Genomic DNA, 18,182 nt, shown 5'->3' on the forward strand with positions numbered 1-18,182 from the left:
TTGTATTCAGACCTTATTGTTCGTTGTTTTGCAAGACTTTGAGACTTGCTTCTCGATGGGTCTGGTGTGAGTGAGCAGGACAGATCGTAACTTTTGAGTCTTGACCCACCGCCTTTATTGTGCCCTCTCGCTAGTAATAAGCTTTTGAGAGCGGCGATCACCGCTGTCGGACAACATATACATGACGCGATACAACGCGCGCTGCCGGGCAGCGATAATTTGACTTTCCTTGAAGTGAGTGGTGTCGGACATTGCAGACCAGATTGTGGGAACGAGGATCTTGGATTTCCAGGCAGGATGAGTGGTGAGTGAGATCTTGAGATCGATTGAGGGAGTTCATCAATGTCCTCCAGACGATGAAGGACCAGTCAAGAAGCAGATCAAGAAGAAGCGGGTCATCATGTCAGACGAGGAAGACGAGGATGCAGGTGGACCATCGACACACAAGAGAGGTCCATGTGAGTGTCGGTATCCGAGCGCGCTCATGAATCTGATTCGTCTTCGAAGCATCGTCGCCGCCTGTGAAGAAAGCAAAGGTGCCATCACCCTCAAAACACGTCAATGGCTCTGCCTCTTCGTCCACATCGAAGCCAAGCACCAACGGGAAACCTCTAGCGTCGATCTTTGCGAAGCCTACGGGGAAATCCTCCAATGGGACGAAGCCAAGGGAGAAAGAGGAACCACGGGATGAGGAATTTGAACCTGATGAGGAGGGAGAGGATGAATTGGACGATGAGATAGAGGATAAGCAGGAAGGAGAAGCAGCTGTAAAATTGTACGACGGAAACGATCCGTGTGTGCTCCCTGACTCATGTGGCCCAGAGCGTCGATCTTCACCAAAGACCACAAGAGTGTGCCCGTTGCGGACAAGGGCTGGAAGGAGGGCGAACCGTGAGCTGAGTATCTCGATATGGCTGACTCCCCCGCAGTGTTCCCTACTCGGCTCTGGTCTCGACATTCGAGAAGGTCGACTCCACTACGAAACGTCTGGAGATCTTGCAGTATCTTACTCAGTTCTTGGTCGTTGTGGCGAAAAGGGACACGGCTACCGAGGCCAAGAACTCTCAGCTCTTGAAGGTGATTTATCTGTGTATTAACAGGGTACGTCCTACAAGTATTTTTACTCGGTTCCTCGTATCGGCACTAACCCCCGCCTATTAGCTGTGTCCAGACTACATGGGTATCGAGCTTGGTATTGGCGAATCGCTCTTGATAAAAGCTATCGCGGAGAGCACTGGGCGAGCGACGACTAAGATCAAGGAAGATCTCAAGTCCGAGGGCGACCTTGGAAACGTCGCAATGGCAAGTCCATTCTATCGATCCGCTCACGGTCTCGCTGATTTCCCGCTGCAGATGTCCCGGAATACCCAGCCCACGATGTTCAAACCAAAGCCGTTGACTGTACCGGGGGTATTCAAGGATCTCACGGAAATAGCGAATGCTACCGGAAATGCCGTCAGCCTGACTATACCTGAGATGCGCATCACTGACCATCGCACAGTCTCAGACGAAGAAGGTCGGTATCATCAAGAAACTTCTCGCCGCGTGTCAAGGCAACGAGGCGAAATTCATCGTTAGATCGTTAGAAGGAAAGCTCCGGATAGGATTAGCGGAAAAGACACTCGTGGTGGCACTGGCGCATGCGGTCGTCTTGCGGAATTTGGGTGAGTTACCAGTCAGTGTGCAGAGTTCATGGTTTTAGGTGACAAAAAGCTCCCGCATGACAAGCTGGCGGCGAAGCTGGAAGAAGGAGCGGAGATAGTGAAGGGGGTCTACAGGTAAGTCAGTCGAGTGTGACAATCGCTAGGTCCTCATGTATCTCAGCGAGCTTCCTAATTACGACCTGATCGTCCCTGCGTTGTTGAAGAATGGAGTTGAGAATTTACGCGAGGTGTGCAAGCTCACCCCAGGTGAGCTTTGCTTCGGGTGCACGGCCGACTGAAGCTGACAAACATCAGGGGTACCGTTAAAGCCAATGTTGGCCAAACCTACAAAAGCCATCTCGGAAGTTCTGGATCGATTCGAGGGCAAGGAATTCACCTGCGAATACAAATACGACGGCGAGCGAGCGCAGGTGCACAGACTCGAGAACGGCGAGATTGCGGTGTTCAGTAGAAATTCTGAAAACATGAGTGCAAAGTATCCCGATCTGGTACAGCAAGTGCCCCGCGTGAGTCCAGGTGACCGCCGATGTTGATAGAAGAGAGCTCACTCCCCGTCAGTGCGTGAAAGAGGGCACCAAGAGCTTTGTCATCGATGCAGAGGCTGTCGCTTTCGATCTAGAAACCAAAAAGTTACTGCCATTCCAGGATCTGTCAAGGCGGAAAAGAAAGGATGTCAGGACAGAGGATATCACAGTCCGAGTCCACCTATTTGCTTTCGATCTCTTGTATCTCAATGGCGAGGTCCGTCACCCTTTCGCTGGCCAGTTGGTCGTGCTGACTCTAGGCAGTCGTTGCTGAAACTTGAACTCAAAGAACGTCGCAAGTTGCTACGGGAGCATTTCCACTTTGTGGAAGGCGAGTTCGACTTTGCAAAGTCGTCTGATGCAACCTCGGTGGAGGAGATTGAGGGATTCCTGGAGGAGAGCGTTAAGGATGGATGTGAAGGATTAATGGTCAAAATGCTTGCCACCGATGCTTCTACGTATGAGCCAAGCCGGAGATCGATGAACTGGCTGAAGGTCAGTGGAGGATGTGATGCTGATTGCTTCAGGGCTGACGCCTCATCAGCTCAAGAAGGATTACTTATCTGGAGTTGGTGATTCCCTCGACTTAGTCGTCGTCGGGGCGTATCACGGAAAAGGAAAGCGGACAGCAGTTTACGGAGCCTTTCTCCTAGCATGCTACGACCCAGACTCGGAGAACTACCAGACTATCTGCAAGATTGGCACGGGTTTCTCAGAGGAGATTCTAACTCAATTCTACGAGGCTTTGAGGCCTTTGGAACTGGCTGGCGGAGCCAGAGGCGACATCGAAGTTGGAGCGGCCAAGCCGGATGTCTGGTTCGAACCGAAAATCGTGTGGGAAGTCTTGACTGCCGATCTGAGTTTAAGTCCGGTCTACACCGCGGCTCATGGCTTGGTACGTGCACATATCCTGTATGTTTCTTGCTGCTCACATCATCCCATAGGCTGATCCCAGGGGTATCTCACTTCGATTTCCGAGGTTCATCAAAGTCCGAGATGACAAAAATCCAGAGGAGGCCACATCGGCAGAGCAAGTCTGTGAGTTCTACCAACGACAAGTGACTGCGAACAAGAAAGGCGGTGGCGGCGGGGGCGGTGATGACTTCTGGTAGTTGTAAGATTTTCGCGGGGAGATGACAGAACTCCTTTGGCACTGTCAAACGTATGTCAAGCGATCTAGGGTAATTAGCTATGCTCCCTGCAGCTGTCCATGTACGAACAAGAATGTATGCGTTTACGACTGGGAGATGCGAGAACTGACTTGTATCGATCGGTTTTGTGGAACGCACGATATTCCCATGAATGCTGGCTTTCCATTGTCATTCCACCTCCTCGCAATCACAGTGGAGAATGGTGGACATCGATCTTCAGAATTTCTCCTACTTCTAGATTGTGATATCGGCACGAGTGTGCATGCTTTGATCGACATGTGGTCCATTCTCGATGTGAAAGGTGGTGAGAAGAAGAGGTGAGATATTTCTGGCCACCGAGCTCTTTTCCGCATACGTATAAGACGAGTGCATGCCCCCTAGCAATTCCATCATCGTTCACACTCACCAACACGCCAATCATCACATCTCTTACAGAGTCTACATAGCAATGCCATCCAACTCTAAATACTCGCAGGACCTTAGCGTAGCCACCGTCCGTTGCGATCTTGAGACCAAGAGAGAGGTCGACTACGGTGACCCTGTCTATCGGGAGAATCTCCGATTAGCTCTACTTGAAAGGCTCCAAAAGATGGACGACTACGACACGGTTTCAGAGAAGACCATTGGCAAGACAGATTGGCAAAGATTGACCAGATATTGGGATCTGAGTGTGCCCAAGTCAATGACGGACCAAATGACCAGCGCGGAGAAGTCGTCAGTGTATTCTGCCGCTGATGCTCTCTCACCAGACGAGGGCTCTAGCAAGGGGTCTTATACCGTTTCAGATGCCACCAGAAACCATCCGGATTACAACCGGCTGTCAGAAGAGCAGAAGCGAACCCTTGCCGAAGTCGTTGGTTCGGTGCGCGGATGGCGATAAGGAGCAAGGCTCAGTGTCGGCACCGAGCCTGAGTCTCAGAAACATGACAACCTTTCTGAGTGAGGGAGGAGGGTAGCGTAACGTAGCCTGTTAGTGGCGAATTCCTCGGTCGAAATTCTTTGGAGCTTGATCTGATATCGTACCTTCGCTTGATACATGCATCCGAATATAAAGCTGAAATTGAGCAAATCTCATGCGCATTCAGTCAGCCAGCATGAGCGTTAGAGGAGCAGAAGTGGGACCAGCAGTAGGACCGAGATACAGTTCTATGAGGAGTTGTCAGAGAGACTAATGACAGTCTTGTTCCTCTGAAACGCCAAGTTTAGAAAGTGATGCTGAGTCCTGAAAACAAAATATCGTACCATCCTGGCTCGCTCTCGTTTGTCTGCTGAAACACCGAAATCATCCCATCGAATTTGATCTTCCCTTTCACTTAGTGTACAGTATATAGTAAGTCCAAAATTCGGTGTCATTCCTTAGTTCTGTGAGAACAAGATAGCCCCTCTTGCATCCTTTCACTGTAAGGGATGGCTTATCTGAACAAAAAGGGTATTATTGCGCCACTCTGTCGCTCTAAGATCGCATACATATAAGAAGCCTGTCTCCTTCCATAATCTCGGTGCAGATTCATACCAATACGGAGACACTACACTTCAAGTACACATCAACAATCCAAGCCATGTCCACTTGCGACGTTACGATCGCAACCCTCCGAACAGAGCTCGATGGCGAGCTTGAAGTCGATTATGGTGACGCCAAACGAAGAGACAAACTTCGCCTTGAGCTTCTCGAATTTGTCGAGGGCATGGATGAAGGTGACGTGGCGTCAAAAACGTCATTGGGCTCGGACATGTGGGCCAAACTTACCGAATACAGGCAAATGTCAATTCCAAAGACTTTGACGGATGAACTGAAGAACATGAGACAAGAAAGACGAGGCAGTGTCAACTTTAAGTCCGACACTGGATCCAACGAAGCAGATTCCAGCATTCGTTCTGACTGGGATAGGTTGTCTGGAGAGCAGCAGCAATCAATTAAGGATCTTGTTGACGAGTACAAGATTAAATGGAGAACGAAAACAGATCAGGAAGCATCTCGCGTTGAGACTCACTCATCGGGTAATCAGTTCGAGTGAACGAAGAACAAGGAGATAGGCTATCGGGGTCCATGAAAACCTTGAAGTGCCCTTTGACATTCCCTTGTGGTCACAGCCACTCATGCTTATACCAATCTCTCCCCAAACAGATGCATCTAGTTGCCCGTCATTGTCGCATGGGAGGTGACACCAGCCAGTACTGGATTCCTGTTTCCAGCACACTATCTGATATCAGTGACAAGACCTTATAAGCTATGTAAAGTGGACTTTTCGGGACGGGACTCCATTCAACCGTATCCTTTCCATTGAACAAATCGTCAACGGGTGTTTTTTGGCGTCCTGGAGAGACTGGCACATGGGAGGTGGTTTCTTCGGAACAAAGTAAGTGACAAGTATGAGACTGAGCTACCCGACTGTCTCCTTGCCCAGGAGATCGAGCTCCCCAGAAACTTCGTCGAGGTCATTCACCGAGTTTGTATCCAGTTTGCTACAACTCGTCATCCGCCACAGTGCCACGAACATCAATCTTTGCCTCAAAACTCATTTGTGGCGCCAAAGGTGTAGCAGCAGGAGGTGCGGAGACACGTCAGGTATGTCTCAGTCCTCATCACTATGCGGTACAGCAGCTTTTGACGAGCTTTCCCTACAGTGTCAACGCTCCAAACATCTCGTGGGCAAAACTACCATGCGATACAGTACATCATTCCCACTTAGCTCAATCAGCAACTTCCATGCACAGTACCCAAAACGGACCATCAGCCCTGACTGAACAGACGGAAGCCTACATAGATAGGGACTTAAAGATGAATTTGTGCATTGCAGAGAGCTCTATACCTCGCTCTCATCACCGTCCCTAGTCCTGGAGACGACAGGATCCAGTCTCTGTCCAGCCTCATAATCTCTCTGAACATGGCGCTGAGGCTCATGTCCATCTCCATTCCCATCCCCCTCGCCTTTAGGTCCCCTGCCTAGGATTTCTCGCTTCAAAGCTTCCAACCTGATACTGAGACTTCCGGGTCGCTTAGAGGCTCTGTTCGGACCCATTTCATCCTCCTCGGAATCATGCTCGATTCGACGGTAGGGCAGTGGAATCTCCCGCGTCACTCGGTACGCATCGGCATTACCCAAGTGTTCGGTCTCTACTCGGACTACGATATCGTTAGCGTCAAATTTGCTATGAATGCTCACAAAAGTTCCACTGCCACCGACGGAGCATTTCTGCCAGAGCAATAAAATAGGTACGTAATCTGACGTAGCGGCCTGCAACGGGCAAGTACCTAGGAGACCGCCCATAAACTCGACTGATCTGGAACCTTTAGATGACGAGCTCACCAGATCCATTCCCACCGGACTAGGACGTTGGTGACCATCGCGAAGTAGTAGATCTGTACTACTTTCAGCCTCTGGAAAATACGCCGAGACGGGGGACAGCTTACGTGTCGACTGCTGTACCCTCTCTCCTGGCGCAACATGGCAGAGTGCGGTCGGAATAGACTCCAATCGACGATCAGGTCCTGGAAGAGATTCAGTCCCGTCAAACACCTGCACCGCGGCTTAGGCCCACCCAAGAAGATGTATACGTGGCAGCAGCGGCAGCGATGAAGATCCACACAATGAAGACGGGATCGTGAAAATTGCTTCCTTTTCACTCTGGTTGGCTTGGCTCTACATTCTCTACATGGGGCTCACCTCTTGAACGCCAGAGAACGAACAAAGAGTACTGGCAAATGACGCTGAAGTACTTCCCAGCCTAGCCTCTGTATCAGCGATCGATCTCTGGCTCAGGCCCTCTGAACCCACGTTCACTAAGTGGATACCAATATTGGAGTCATGATAACGTTTGAGACACTGGATCAGCCGAGCCAGCGGTGCAAGACACAGCATGACGCCGTATGGCCATTGCTTGCCGACAGGGCATCTTTCAAAGGTGTCTCCAGGCCAGTGCTTGCTGTCTTGACAAGGTTTCAACAATCGCGCGCGACTGGGCTCATTCGACTCACAAGCACAAGCGATGAAATAGACGTTCTCGGTGGACCAAGCCAAGCTGCCGGATCAGCATGCAATAGTGAAGAGCAAAGGCTAACCTATTCAGCTCATCGGCAAGGAAGAAGGCAATGAACTGAATAATATCGTGTCTCATCAGCCATGTCGCACATTCACTCATCGTCCAACTCACTTCCACTCTACTATATCCTGGCGTGGCCACTCTGAAAAGCACACGCAAAAACCAATATCGAGAGCTGCGCCGAAAAATGTTGAAAGGATTTAGAAAGAATACAACTACGAATACAAGCCAGGCTGCTGGCCATCTGACAAACGTCAGGAGAAGTCTTGGGACTGACTCACGTTGTTGGTGCAACGTGAGAGGCACCGACACGATAGAATGAGAAGAAACAACAGTAACTCAGGGTCAGGAAGAGGAAGGCCGGGATCTATACAAGATGTCAGAATCACAGTGAAACAAGAAAATGAAGCTTACCTCTAAGAAACAACGGTAGTCCAAGGTTGGTTTTGTCAATTCCATGACAAACTAGAAAGGTGATCAGTATGGCGCTCGTCGTACGGCCGAGCCCACCTCGTAATTGATTCGGGCAGATACAAAGGCATCCAGATTTAGTTGAAATAGCATACCAAACATGACTGGCATGAAGAGCGCTCCGTAGACCTGCAAGAGCTCATCCCTCGGGGGTATGGCCACCTTGGTTTCCGGCTTTCGCGCTAAGAGGTCAGACCGTCTGCGTTCATCCAGAACCTACCGATGACCAAGGCGAAGATGACTGCTGGCATTGCGAGACCTATCATCATACCGGCTCTAAAAACACTGGTGTGATGCTGCAAGGACCGTCAGATCCAAGCATCACGCATGAACTAACCGTCTGCACATCCGTCTGGCGCCGTAGTCTATCTCTTGCCTTTTTCGAATCGCCATGCTCTGCGTCATAAATCAGAATGTCTGTGAGGCGGGGAGAGAATCAAACTCACCGAAATGTTCTGAGTACAACTTCTCCATCTGATCTAGCAATTTCTCGACCACATCGCCCTGGGCAAAGGATTCTTTGCTGATCCTCTCGTCCGTGTACATGTCCATGCAATGTATTCTGGTAGTCTTTTCAAATTTCTTCAAGGCTTTCCTGAACCCAGTCAAATTGAGAATTCGATAGTTTTTGATTCGCTCGAGATGTCGATAGAAATCCAAACTCGCTGCACGGAGCTCTCGCTTATAATGCTGATACCGTTCTGGATTATAGGTGTCGAATTCTCCTAAAGCCACGCCTCTGCCGTTCTCAGCGGTCGCATTGCCCGATGGATCTCCCGAAATTCCATTGGTTTTATCGTGCACTGCCTTGGGTGTCGTGGAGTTACCTTCGCCGTCGGTCTTCGCAACATGATGGTCCGCGTCGTGGGTAAACGGGATCCGCAAATGCAGCTTGTTCGCAGCTCTTGACAAGCTCTGGACCTGTTGAGGTGGCAAGAGTACGCCCGGTAGCCCGTTTGGATACAGTTCATGGTACCGTTTACGATGCTCGCCGAGTGTAGTTAACTGATCCTTCAACTCTTTGAACCTGTCCTGCGCTTCCTTTTGCCTAGCCGTGAAGAATTGTTCAACCTTATTCAATTCGTGGTCCAAGAGGTCGAAAAATGCTCGTTCGTCTTCTTCCAGCCCTTTGTACAAGTCTTCGAAGGTCGGAGCTACCACTGAAGCGGCCTTCGGCGACTGGAGTGCAAGAGATCCTTGCGAATTGTCAGAACTCGCCGAGGCATTCCTTATGTAGTGAACTTACGAATGCTTCTGCCTCCTCTACCACTGACTTGAGGACTCTCGTTGCCTCTGGAGCTTTTCGGACTATGTGTCGGGCCAGATCGCTGGAAGATCCTTGGGCTCTTGTGAAAGCGAGGACTGAACGTGGCGGATTTCATCTTGGTCTTGCTTGGAGAGGTCAGGATTCGACCAGAGTCTGACATGTCAGGATCGTTGTCCTGATCTCCCGCTTCATCGGGACTCGAGGATGAGCTAGCATGGATGATCTGCGCAGGAGCGTCCGATATAGTGGCTGCCCGTCTGCCAAGAGCTCCTCGTGGAGTGTCCGGGCCAGCTTGTTGAATCTCGGAAGACTTGGGGTAACTTGATTCGCCCAAATCCAGGGGAGGCGGAGGCGATGGTCTTCGTGGAATCGCTTGCGGACTAACTGCATTTGAACCACCCGATCGTCCCCGCGACTGAATCAAGCATAAACGTGTGCGACCGAGAAATCAACATAAACTCACATCAACCTGCCTCAAAGCCGAACCAGGCGTCCTAGCGGTCCTCCCCGAACCGATTGTTCCCCTCGGGGATCTCGCACTCCAAGTCGATGACACAGTCTTGGTTCGCCTTGGCTTGCTCGGACCATGATCCTCATCGTCCAGGTCCGAGCTCGCTTCTCGGTCGTCACCATCTTCTTGTGCTCCTTCTCCTGCTGTATGATCCCTTTGCCCTTCTCTGGCTTGATCCAAACGCTTCTTGACGACCTTGATCGCTTTTTTGCATGCCGAATAGTCGATGTATGCCCGCTTCCATTCTGGGGTAAGATGATCTTTCAGATACCTGCAAAAAAGATCAAGAAATGTCAGGTCCAGGCGAAATGGGGCGTGGAATAGTTTGCTCACTGGCCAAACTTCATTCTCGGGGGCTGTATAGACGTTCGCGCCACTACCAGCTCTCCGGACCTACTCCATGATACTTGATGAGCTGTGCATGACCTGCTGTTGCGACGCTCTCTCCCTCGTTCTATAAATCATTACTCGCTACCATGATTAATGATCAGCCCAGTTATCAGCGCACAAAGTCACGGAAGCAAACCACCGAGCGGATTCCCATTTCGTTGCCACCGACCGACCGAGACAGCGGCCTCCTTCCTCAACGATTGACACTCACTTCTTTGTCGTGAGCAGTAGTAACATCGTCACGTCATGCCGATATGACATCTCCGAGACCGTTTAGAGCTGGCTTAGGGCTACCTGAGGCAGTCGTCATTCGCTCCGGACCAGTGTCAGCTTCTCACCTTGCTGATCAACATTACGAGCCGACGGATAGACAGTCTTGGAAAGAGTGGACTGTGAACCCTGCAAAGCATGGACCGGAAAGGTTGACTCGGGCACCCGTTTTCTTGCCGTCCAAGCAACAGTACGATGATCTTGGAAGAAGTCTCGGTGATGGTGTTGGTATAGAGGTGGATCAGGGCGACGTGAAAGTGCCCAGGGAGGTGGACGATGGAGATAGAGTCAGCGCGTGGTATACTCAATTGGCATCTCGACCGACTACCGGGTCATCGACACCCGGTTCTGGGCCGTCTGACTTGAGGCCGAAAGGGCCACCTGCTATTGTCGACTTGACAGACCTGGATGATGAGGACGAGGATGAACTGAAAATGGAACCACCCTCAACGATCGAGGCAGAACCACTGCGTGTCAATCGAAACGAATGGTATATTCGTCGAGCGCTTCTCCGTCGATGTCAACTTGAAGGGGCTCCTCGAAGACCCTTGGTCCAGTCGAAACCTTCTTCCATCGGTCGTCTCGTCGAAATCGACCTTACAAAACCTCTACCTGCTCAACCCGTTCATTACGTGCTTGGACCGGAGAACAAAGGTTATGCCATGCTGAAAGATCGCCTAGGATGGGAAGGTGGAGGATTGGGAAGGCCTGTTGGCTGGTTAGAGCCAACGACTTTGGATTGCTTTCGACAGATGCCCGAAGCGGGACCGTCAAGACTGGCATCGCAGCTCAAAGCCGAGATCGAAGAGGATGCTGAAAGCCAAATCAGGCAGCGCGAGGCTGGAGCTGCTGAAACTATCGTAGATCTGACGGCCGCTTCAGACGGCGAAGATGACGACTTCGATGAAGATGCAGCAGAACCCCCGCGTCAGGGTGGACCTGGCAGGACAGCACCCATCGCTACGGCCCTCAAGCTCGATCGACTGGGAATAGGCCACATCCGAAGCACTCGACCTGGTAATCCCGAATCAGTCAAAAAAGTCACACATACAGCCAAAGAGATTGCTCAAGCTCGCCAGAGAGCGAAATATGCCGGAAAGCCAATGTCGAAGTTGGAATTGGGCAAAAAGGGCAAGATGAAATGGAGTGAGAAGGAGAAGAGGGAAAGAGAGCATAGACAGAGGCTAGCAGCGGCCATCAACGCGTAAGGATTGGACATGAGTAATGCTGTATATTCACATGTAGCCATAATGATCGTATGTTGTGTATCTTTACAACGCTCCCAGAGGCCCTTGTGGCCCCTCGCTCACCCGATAGAGGTCATACTTCGGTATCACACAAGCCCTCCCCAAGCGCCAAGCCCACAGAACAATGCTCCGAGGGCGACAATCAGGCCCTGAACGATGTCAGACAGCATCTCTCGATGAATCCCTTCCAACTCACGCCCCAGGTGACCGCTTCAATGCCCACTCGTCCGACGATTTTCCAAACGAGACTGATACAAACGTGAAGTACCGCGACTAGCGCCCATACAGGCCACAACAGCCGACTGGGTTTCTCGTCGGAATGATACGGCGGGAGCAGGTTGTCACTGTCATCATACAGGGGATAGGGGTTGAAGTAGAACGCAGCGAGAATAAGGGTCAATCCGAGGTTCAGCAAGAGCGTGTCGATCCTCCACAGGATATGTAACGCGAAAGGGATGGTCTAGAAGGGGACGTCAGCGGTGAAAGAAGGCGGAAAGAGATTGCCGTACAGGGTAGGGAACGCCGATGACCTCTTCGAGATCTGATGCCAAGATTAACATGTCTCAAGTGACGTTCAACAAACTCACCTCTCCTTGCCCGGACTCGTTCCAGGACCTCCACTTTTCGCTCTAGATCCGTCACTGCCTCTTGCTCCAGAGCGAAGGTGTCATTGCCGACCTCTAGCTCCTCATCCTCTTCCTCCTCATCTGCTTCTTGTGGTGCTGATGTTTCAGTTTGACCAGACGACAACAAGTCCTCATACAGTGACAGCTGTTCGTATCCTTGGACGATACCCCAGGCGACTTCCGCTGCTCCCCAGCCTAATCCTAGATAAAACACCGAGTGAAACCCTGAGCATGTGGTTCGGGTGATCAATGTCACGCTGGATAGTCGAACAAGCTCATGTAAGATAGTATGGGTGGTAGTCGATCTGGCAAAGATGAATGAAAGGGGAGTCCCGGGTCAGTCCAGAAAAATGATTCGGCCGATTTAGTGGACTTACAAAAAGGTTTCAAGGGATGGTGGGATGCTGAACCACGACATGAATACCCAGACGGGGACTCGAAGAGTCTGAACGGTACATGATGCGAATAGTCCAATGAGAAACGGACGCCAAAAGATGGGATGAGGGTATACTTGTCCTTCGTCTCGTTCACGTTTCGTTGGTGGCCTGGATTTTGTTTTCGTCAATTGTGAGCTATGGGCCAACCAATGGGTCTCACTCACCAAGCAAAGGTTATCAGCAGCACCAAGCAGACGAAGAATAATAGCGTGGACACAGGTATGACCAAGTAAAGCCTCGATAGAAATTTCCAGGATACTTCGACAATATCAGAACTACTGATGAAGATCACTTACGTCCAGCTCGCCATGACCCGTCTAGCTCTTCGTCATCGTCCATTCCGAATCCATCCCTGAGCGTCATGGTGATATCGCCATCATCGCCGTCCTCGTCCCGCTCCTCTATTCTCACACCCATCGGCGGAGAGCTTTGCGTCGAAGAGGTTGCGCCGTAGGAGACTCGAATTGGCCGGCGATGTTGATTTGAAGGGTATGTAGCCCCGTTGCTCGGTCCAGCTCCGGATGTGTAGTGGGATTGGGAGGATTGCACAGCGGCTGGGATGATTGCGTGGACGGGCATTGCTCCAAAGACGATTGAGCAGCAGCTCCTGTGCGCTCGTCTCAGCTGCTCGTTCTCGGTCTGTCAATGTCAACAACAATGAGCAGGATGGATAGTATGCGAGAATTATCATCATCGAATTGCCAAGCTACAAAAAGACGCAAGACTGATAGGACGTACGTAAGCGAATGGTTTGTACGTCACGTGATCCTTCAAAGCTGCCGCAAAGTTATCTTACCCTTATGGTCAGCAGCTCATGTATATGAACAAGTGAGGGAGCAGTGAATGTGGACTGACGCATCACTGTCGGTCAGGTAGCTGTCAAAGCAAGACATTCCTCGTTGTCGCGGCCGGGAAAACCGGACTAACAGCTGGCAGCAGCTGCAGTTGCGCTGGATGGCGGCATAGTCCGCGTGGAGCGGGTGTCGCCACTAACTTCGACGTCATGTTGTAACCGGCCATCGTCTCCAAGTCTGACTCATCTCGATATCATCTTGACTCCTTTTGTCTCTCTATGAACTTGCAAAGATCTTTGCAGAGAATCATACAACAAACTTCAAGACCACTTGTCAAACCATCTATCGCTACGACACCATTCAGAATGTCGTCCACCGCTACTGATGTCGGAACTTACAAGGTGAATGCATGATCGTTTTGCTGGCCCGCGACTGGTGCAGATGATTAACGGGATTACATCAGTTCAATCACACCATGTTCAGGATCAAGGACCCTAAAGTCTCTATCCCATGGTATGAAAAGGTCCTCGGTATGGAGGTGAGCGGCCGGCATCACAACATTCTCAAGGATTGAGAAGCTCACTAATGCGCCACATACAGTTGATCAATGAGAGCCCCGGTGGGGATTTCACAAACTACTTCCTGTGAGTGATGTCGATTTAAACTGTTGAAAGACACATGTTGAAAGTCTTTCTTCACCTCAGCGCCTACCCCTCGGGTCAGTCAGACAAGGTCAAATCCCAGGAAGACAAGAAAAAGTTCCAGGCTGAGCGAGAAGGAGTCCTCGAGCTCTGCCACAACTGGGGAACTGGTACGTCCTCCACTCCGACTCATTCAATTCAGACTCTCACTGACGCTTTGGGTCACTCCAGAGAGCGATTCCGAATTTAAGGGGTACGCCAATGGAAATTCTGAGCCTGGGAGAGGATTCGGACACATCTGTGTCGCGGTGGACAACCTTGAGGCAGCTTGCAAGCGATTCGACGAGCTAGGTGTGAACTTCAAGAAGAGGCCCGAGGAGGGCAAGATGAGGGTGCGAGGCAATGTTCCGCCTTGCAAAGGCAAAAAGCTGACGAAGTCTCACTGAATAGCACATTGCTTTCATCCTCGACCCCGATGGTGAGCTGCTTTCTTTCCATCAATATTTCCAAGCTGACTGCTGGACAGGTTACTGGGTGGAGATCATCGCTTTCAAGCGAGGCTAAGTGGAACAGTAGCAAAGTCAGTCTTCCAGGGTTGACTCAGTCTAGTCAAGCCAAGTCAGCAGTATGCAATAAGTCGATCGCCGTGTGTCACTGCGAAGATCCTGAGGGCGGTGGGTCCACAGATATACAAGAAAGGCAAATATGCTACAAATGGAGGCTGTTCCTTCTCGGACATCAATTCTTGCTCTTCTTGCCCAGAGTCTCGAGAAAGGGAATGATCTGTTCAATGATGTCTTTCTTTGCACTCTTGCCTGAAAGCGAGATTTCTACATCAGATTCGTTAATGGAGATATCTCTCAGGACGGGACGACAACCCACTGTGGAACTTTGCATAAGCTCGCAAGTCGGCAACCTTGACCTGGCATGATTGTGAGCGAAAATCACGCTTGCGAGCTGGTATGTCCCACCTTGTCAATGGTGCCTTCTCTGTATGCACCAGCAACGTCCTCCAATTCCGCCTCGTCGACCTAGCGGCGTCAATAAACTCTGCATTCGGCGCGTTCCTCAACCCACCTCCACAGTCGCCGCTGCACGCTTCGTAGGTGCTTTCAGACTTTCAACCGCCCGTTCGTCCTCTTCGATCGCCTGGTTCCATTCCGCCATAAACTCCCCGGCAGCTTTGTGCATCCCGTGATATTTGGGATACGTTCGGTCGATCTCGTCTATCTTCTGAGCGAGATCGAAGTCTTCCTCAAATGCCAGAGCTTGGAGCTGAGCGTAATGGTACTGAAGCGCTGAGATACGCGTCTTCAATGAAAATGTCACGGGCGGATTACAGATTCACTCACAAGGATTCGGGTACACCTCCGATCGATATCTACCGGCCTTGTTCCTCAACCGCTTGACAATATTGCTCATCAGTTTTGCTTGCCTCTCGTTGGCTGAAGCGTGACGATGTCAGTGATCAACTGAGTCGAATGTGCCCGCCCGCACTACTCACCAACGAGGTTCTCCGTCATGTTCTTTGGCGCTTGCCGGATGTCATCGATAAAAGGCAAGACGATGACGTGAAATCCAGGTGGCATATCCTGACCTCCTCCTTCGGTAAAAGTTTCTTCCTGAGGAATCAAGACGGCAAACTCAGGTGTGCTATTGGCCCTAAAACGACATAGAGCTAGGGCGTGACGATCGAGCTTGATACAAGATTGTAGCAGGGCTGCAAATGTCCTCGTGCTGCCGGTGTAGGCCTGCCGTTTCAGGAAAAGCCTTCCAGTCAAACTCACATTCTCATCTGGGTATATGAAATAGGAATGTTTGATATTGTCTTCAATGTTGATGTTTTCAGGCGACTGAAAGCCAAGAATCTTGATTTCTAGGAAAGGCTTAGTCGAAGACGTGCTAGAAAGGCGGCTGACGAAGACTTACGCGGTGTGATCCCCATGGACTTGAACTCTGCTACCTCTTCCGGTTTGAAAGCCAGCTGAGGCAGATGAGCAAAGCAGAGGGTCTAAATCCTGCTGGTTCACACACCCTAGTTCTCGCCACGACACGAGACTTTTCCTCCTGCTTCATGCTCGAGCTGATCCGCGGCTTGATGTCCTCCTCATCGATCTCATCATCTCCATCACCAGCATCTCGGCGGGCTTTTGCACGCCGAAGAGCTTCTTCCGCCGCTTGCTGCTCTTTATCTTGTCGATCACTACTCTCCCACCAGTTCGGTTCAAGGACATTCCGAATGGTGCTCTCGTGTCCGAATTGGAAGGCATGGCCTATCTCCTCGGGACGAAGGACCGCTCCAGTTTCCTGAGATACAGATCAGCCTCTCTTCCTAGTCCGCAATAGAGCAATTGACTTACTGCCGCGGTGTACTCGGTCTTCGTGACTACTTCTTCCACCTCTTGACCCCGCATTCGCACATATTTAGGCTGCCCTTTCGTCTGAGTGGATACGAGGGCGTACCTGCTTCAGTCAGCTTAGACTTAAGATGCGTGGAACCCACCCCGATATGCCGATCTCGATGCCTCCACCTTCTTTACCTATCCGTAAAGGCACCGAAAACTGGATCCGTTTCGGTGCATTACGAATTGCCAGATCAGTCAGCAAGTCAGCCAACTTGTCGAGCCCTTCAGGCTCGGCTCCGGCGTCTGGTTTGTCTTCGTCAGTCTCCCGACCGAGAATGTCCTGCGAGTCACATCAGTCAGATCTTCCGTTCAAATCGATGAGACTGACATTCCAATAGAGAGACGGGTTGAATCGATGATCTGGACGATCGATGAAAAACGTGTTTATGGTCACGCCGAGCGTCAGAAGATCCTGTAAACGGTCAGCTTGATGCGGGAGTCGATTGCCGAAAAACTGACACTGTAAGACGTTCGACTGGCAGCGAAAGTAGCGGTTCCACCTGGCGGTTCGTCGTTGTCCGTGATGAGGAAGATTCTCTTGTTCCCGATGAGCTTCGTCCCACTGAAAGTTTCCATAAGCGTTCAGGTCAGCCTCCGGTCGCCGCCGCCGCCGCCGACGATCCACTCACCCATCCCTGAACAAATGGTTGCACGTTTGAAGCACCTCGGCAACTTTCAGCTCCTCCCCCTTCTTGCAAGCTGGGAAAGCTTCCGTCAGGGTGTCAGGTTGAGTGGTTGATTCTGTCTCCTCTTGGGATTCGTATTCCTCTTGGGCATGCTCCAATAGCTTGATCCCTCGTTTCATCTCCTCCGCGTTAATGGTTCTCAGAGGTTGGTAGACGAGAGTGCCGGGTTTATATCCGCCAGACGAGCCGGCAGAGGTCGTAGGACGACTGGGCTGAGGATACCATCAGTTCCGACATGGCATGAATTCCTCCAATGGATGACCCACATCAATGTTCCAGAACATGATGCCCACGCTATCCGCTGGACCGGTAATGACCTTTTTCCTTTGTAGATCCATCACGGCGTCCATGACCTGGTGCAGAGCAGATTTACCGCGGATGATCCCTTCAGGGGTCGACATATCGGGTCTAGGGGTCTGCATGGAGGACGAGGCGTCTATACAGAACAAGACGTGGTCTCTCGATGCGTAAGCGTACTAGCGAAAGGCATCAGAGATGAAGAACTGTGGAAAATGCCCAAAAAGCTCACCTCGGAGCTGTCCATGATCTCCTCATCGTCTTCAGCTTCGAACGCATCCCACGATGGGATATCTCGTGGCTTGTCGCCATAATAGGATGACATTGGTGGAGTAGTATCGTGTCCAATGTCAGAGTGTGAGGGGGAAGGAGATTGAGGAAGTTGATTTGACATCGAAGCGTCGGTTGACTAGACTTGTCTTGGAAAAACGCGAGTGAGTGGACTCGCTCATTAGGATCAGGGGACTATTAGGGACCCAGTCCTAATGCGATTACAAAAATGCTGAGGGGGGGCAGCCTTTTGAGGGGAGACCGGCTATCATTATTCTCATAAGCTCACGGGTCTTCGTAGCTGCTGCAGTCCAAGGCTCAATCACGTCCATCGCAACCTCAAACCAGATTCACACCAAGAAGCACAGTGCACAGTGGCTGCTCTCGGTCGTCGTGACGTACTGTTCGGTCAACATGTCTTTCTCACCCCCCGTTCCACCGCCCTCGTCAGGTACAGGTGCAGGTCCATCTTCCAACAACAAAATTTCAC

At 51.0% G+C, this 18,182-nt stretch overlaps 9 protein-coding genes across 9 annotated transcripts; 5 read left to right on the plus strand and 4 right to left on the minus strand.

Moving 5' to 3' along the window:
- Nucleotides 1-134: 134 nt before the first annotated feature.
- On the plus strand, nucleotides 135-3,433 carry BD324DRAFT_611405 (DNA ligase). The gene is made up of 14 exons (XM_022014263.1): nucleotides 135-458; nucleotides 508-775; nucleotides 823-891; nucleotides 930-1,101; nucleotides 1,162-1,302; nucleotides 1,354-1,455; nucleotides 1,502-1,664; nucleotides 1,703-1,778; nucleotides 1,825-1,910; nucleotides 1,959-2,170; nucleotides 2,223-2,405; nucleotides 2,453-2,683; nucleotides 2,733-3,083; nucleotides 3,133-3,433. Exons 1-14 carry the CDS (start codon nucleotides 401-403, stop codon nucleotides 3,298-3,300), a joined length of 2,280 nt encoding a protein of 759 aa, XP_021874264.1. The 5' UTR covers nucleotides 135-400; the 3' UTR covers nucleotides 3,301-3,433.
- Nucleotides 3,434-3,787: 354 nt separating this feature from the next.
- BD324DRAFT_647510 (hypothetical protein) lies at nucleotides 3,788-4,219 on the plus strand (the record flags this gene model as incomplete). The annotated part of the gene is made up of 1 exon (XM_022017673.1): nucleotides 3,788-4,219. The coding sequence occupies one exon, from the start codon at nucleotides 3,788-3,790 to the stop codon at nucleotides 4,217-4,219; it is 432 nt and encodes a 143-aa protein (XP_021874265.1).
- Nucleotides 4,220-4,898: 679 nt separating this feature from the next.
- On the plus strand, nucleotides 4,899-5,354 carry BD324DRAFT_647511 (hypothetical protein; the record flags this gene model as incomplete). The annotated part of the gene is made up of 1 exon (XM_022017674.1): nucleotides 4,899-5,354. One exon carries the CDS (start codon nucleotides 4,899-4,901, stop codon nucleotides 5,352-5,354), a length of 456 nt encoding a protein of 151 aa, XP_021874266.1.
- Nucleotides 5,355-6,031: 677 nt separating this feature from the next.
- Nucleotides 6,032-6,873, minus strand: BD324DRAFT_10302 (hypothetical protein). The gene is made up of 3 exons (XM_022011912.1): nucleotides 6,648-6,873; nucleotides 6,504-6,592; nucleotides 6,032-6,463 (listed from the first exon to the last, which is right to left on the minus strand). Exons 1-3 carry the CDS (start codon nucleotides 6,785-6,787, stop codon nucleotides 6,144-6,146), a joined length of 549 nt encoding a protein of 182 aa, XP_021874267.1. The 5' UTR covers nucleotides 6,788-6,873; the 3' UTR covers nucleotides 6,032-6,143.
- An 871-nt stretch (nucleotides 6,874-7,744) lies between these two features.
- BD324DRAFT_10313 (SPX domain-domain-containing protein) lies at nucleotides 7,745-10,133 on the minus strand. The gene is made up of 8 exons (XM_022011913.1): nucleotides 9,963-10,133; nucleotides 9,582-9,900; nucleotides 9,098-9,533; nucleotides 8,298-9,047; nucleotides 8,189-8,247; nucleotides 8,072-8,147; nucleotides 7,795-8,033; nucleotides 7,745-7,747 (listed from the first exon to the last, which is right to left on the minus strand). The coding sequence occupies exons 1-7, from the start codon at nucleotides 9,974-9,976 to the stop codon at nucleotides 7,858-7,860; spliced, it is 1,830 nt and encodes a 609-aa protein (XP_021874268.1). The 5' UTR covers nucleotides 9,977-10,133; the 3' UTR covers nucleotides 7,745-7,747; nucleotides 7,795-7,857.
- An 80-nt stretch (nucleotides 10,134-10,213) lies between these two features.
- Nucleotides 10,214-11,512, plus strand: BD324DRAFT_611413 (hypothetical protein). Its single transcript, XM_022014264.1, has one exon. The coding sequence runs from the start codon at nucleotides 10,274-10,276 to the stop codon at nucleotides 11,495-11,497; it is 1,224 nt and encodes a 407-aa protein (XP_021874269.1). The 5' UTR covers nucleotides 10,214-10,273; the 3' UTR covers nucleotides 11,498-11,512.
- BD324DRAFT_611428 (hypothetical protein) lies at nucleotides 11,513-13,273 on the minus strand. Its single transcript, XM_022014265.1, has 7 exons — nucleotides 12,896-13,273; nucleotides 12,764-12,857; nucleotides 12,540-12,707; nucleotides 12,124-12,467; nucleotides 12,046-12,077; nucleotides 11,733-11,996; nucleotides 11,513-11,685 (listed from the first exon to the last, which is right to left on the minus strand). Exons 1-7 carry the CDS (start codon nucleotides 13,176-13,178, stop codon nucleotides 11,623-11,625), a joined length of 1,248 nt encoding a protein of 415 aa, XP_021874270.1. The 5' UTR covers nucleotides 13,179-13,273; the 3' UTR covers nucleotides 11,513-11,622.
- A 160-nt stretch (nucleotides 13,274-13,433) lies between these two features.
- Nucleotides 13,434-14,684, plus strand: BD324DRAFT_611429 (putative lactoylglutathione lyase). Its single transcript, XM_022014266.1, has 7 exons — nucleotides 13,434-13,794; nucleotides 13,857-13,931; nucleotides 13,994-14,037; nucleotides 14,098-14,204; nucleotides 14,266-14,426; nucleotides 14,485-14,512; nucleotides 14,561-14,684. The coding sequence occupies exons 1-7, from the start codon at nucleotides 13,672-13,674 to the stop codon at nucleotides 14,596-14,598; spliced, it is 576 nt and encodes a 191-aa protein (XP_021874271.1). The 5' UTR covers nucleotides 13,434-13,671; the 3' UTR covers nucleotides 14,599-14,684.
- Nucleotides 14,685-18,025, minus strand: BD324DRAFT_611434 (SPOC like C-terminal domain-containing protein). The gene is made up of 17 exons (XM_022014267.1): nucleotides 17,994-18,025; nucleotides 17,655-17,856; nucleotides 17,392-17,601; nucleotides 17,069-17,337; nucleotides 16,899-17,001; nucleotides 16,768-16,851; nucleotides 16,538-16,719; nucleotides 16,395-16,497; nucleotides 16,069-16,341; nucleotides 15,964-16,018; nucleotides 15,822-15,910; nucleotides 15,539-15,785; nucleotides 15,387-15,479; nucleotides 15,112-15,332; nucleotides 15,006-15,065; nucleotides 14,917-14,956; nucleotides 14,685-14,864 (listed from the first exon to the last, which is right to left on the minus strand). Exons 2-17 carry the CDS (start codon nucleotides 17,814-17,816, stop codon nucleotides 14,773-14,775), a joined length of 2,283 nt encoding a protein of 760 aa, XP_021874272.1. The 5' UTR covers nucleotides 17,817-17,856; nucleotides 17,994-18,025; the 3' UTR covers nucleotides 14,685-14,772.
- Between the last annotated feature and the right edge of the window lie 157 nt (nucleotides 18,026-18,182).

Source organism: Kockovaella imperatae (genome assembly GCF_002102565.1).
Source record: "Kockovaella imperatae strain NRRL Y-17943 chromosome Unknown BD324scaffold_1, whole genome shotgun sequence".
Classification (NCBI taxonomy): domain Eukaryota; kingdom Fungi; phylum Basidiomycota; class Tremellomycetes; order Tremellales; family Cuniculitremaceae; genus Kockovaella; species Kockovaella imperatae.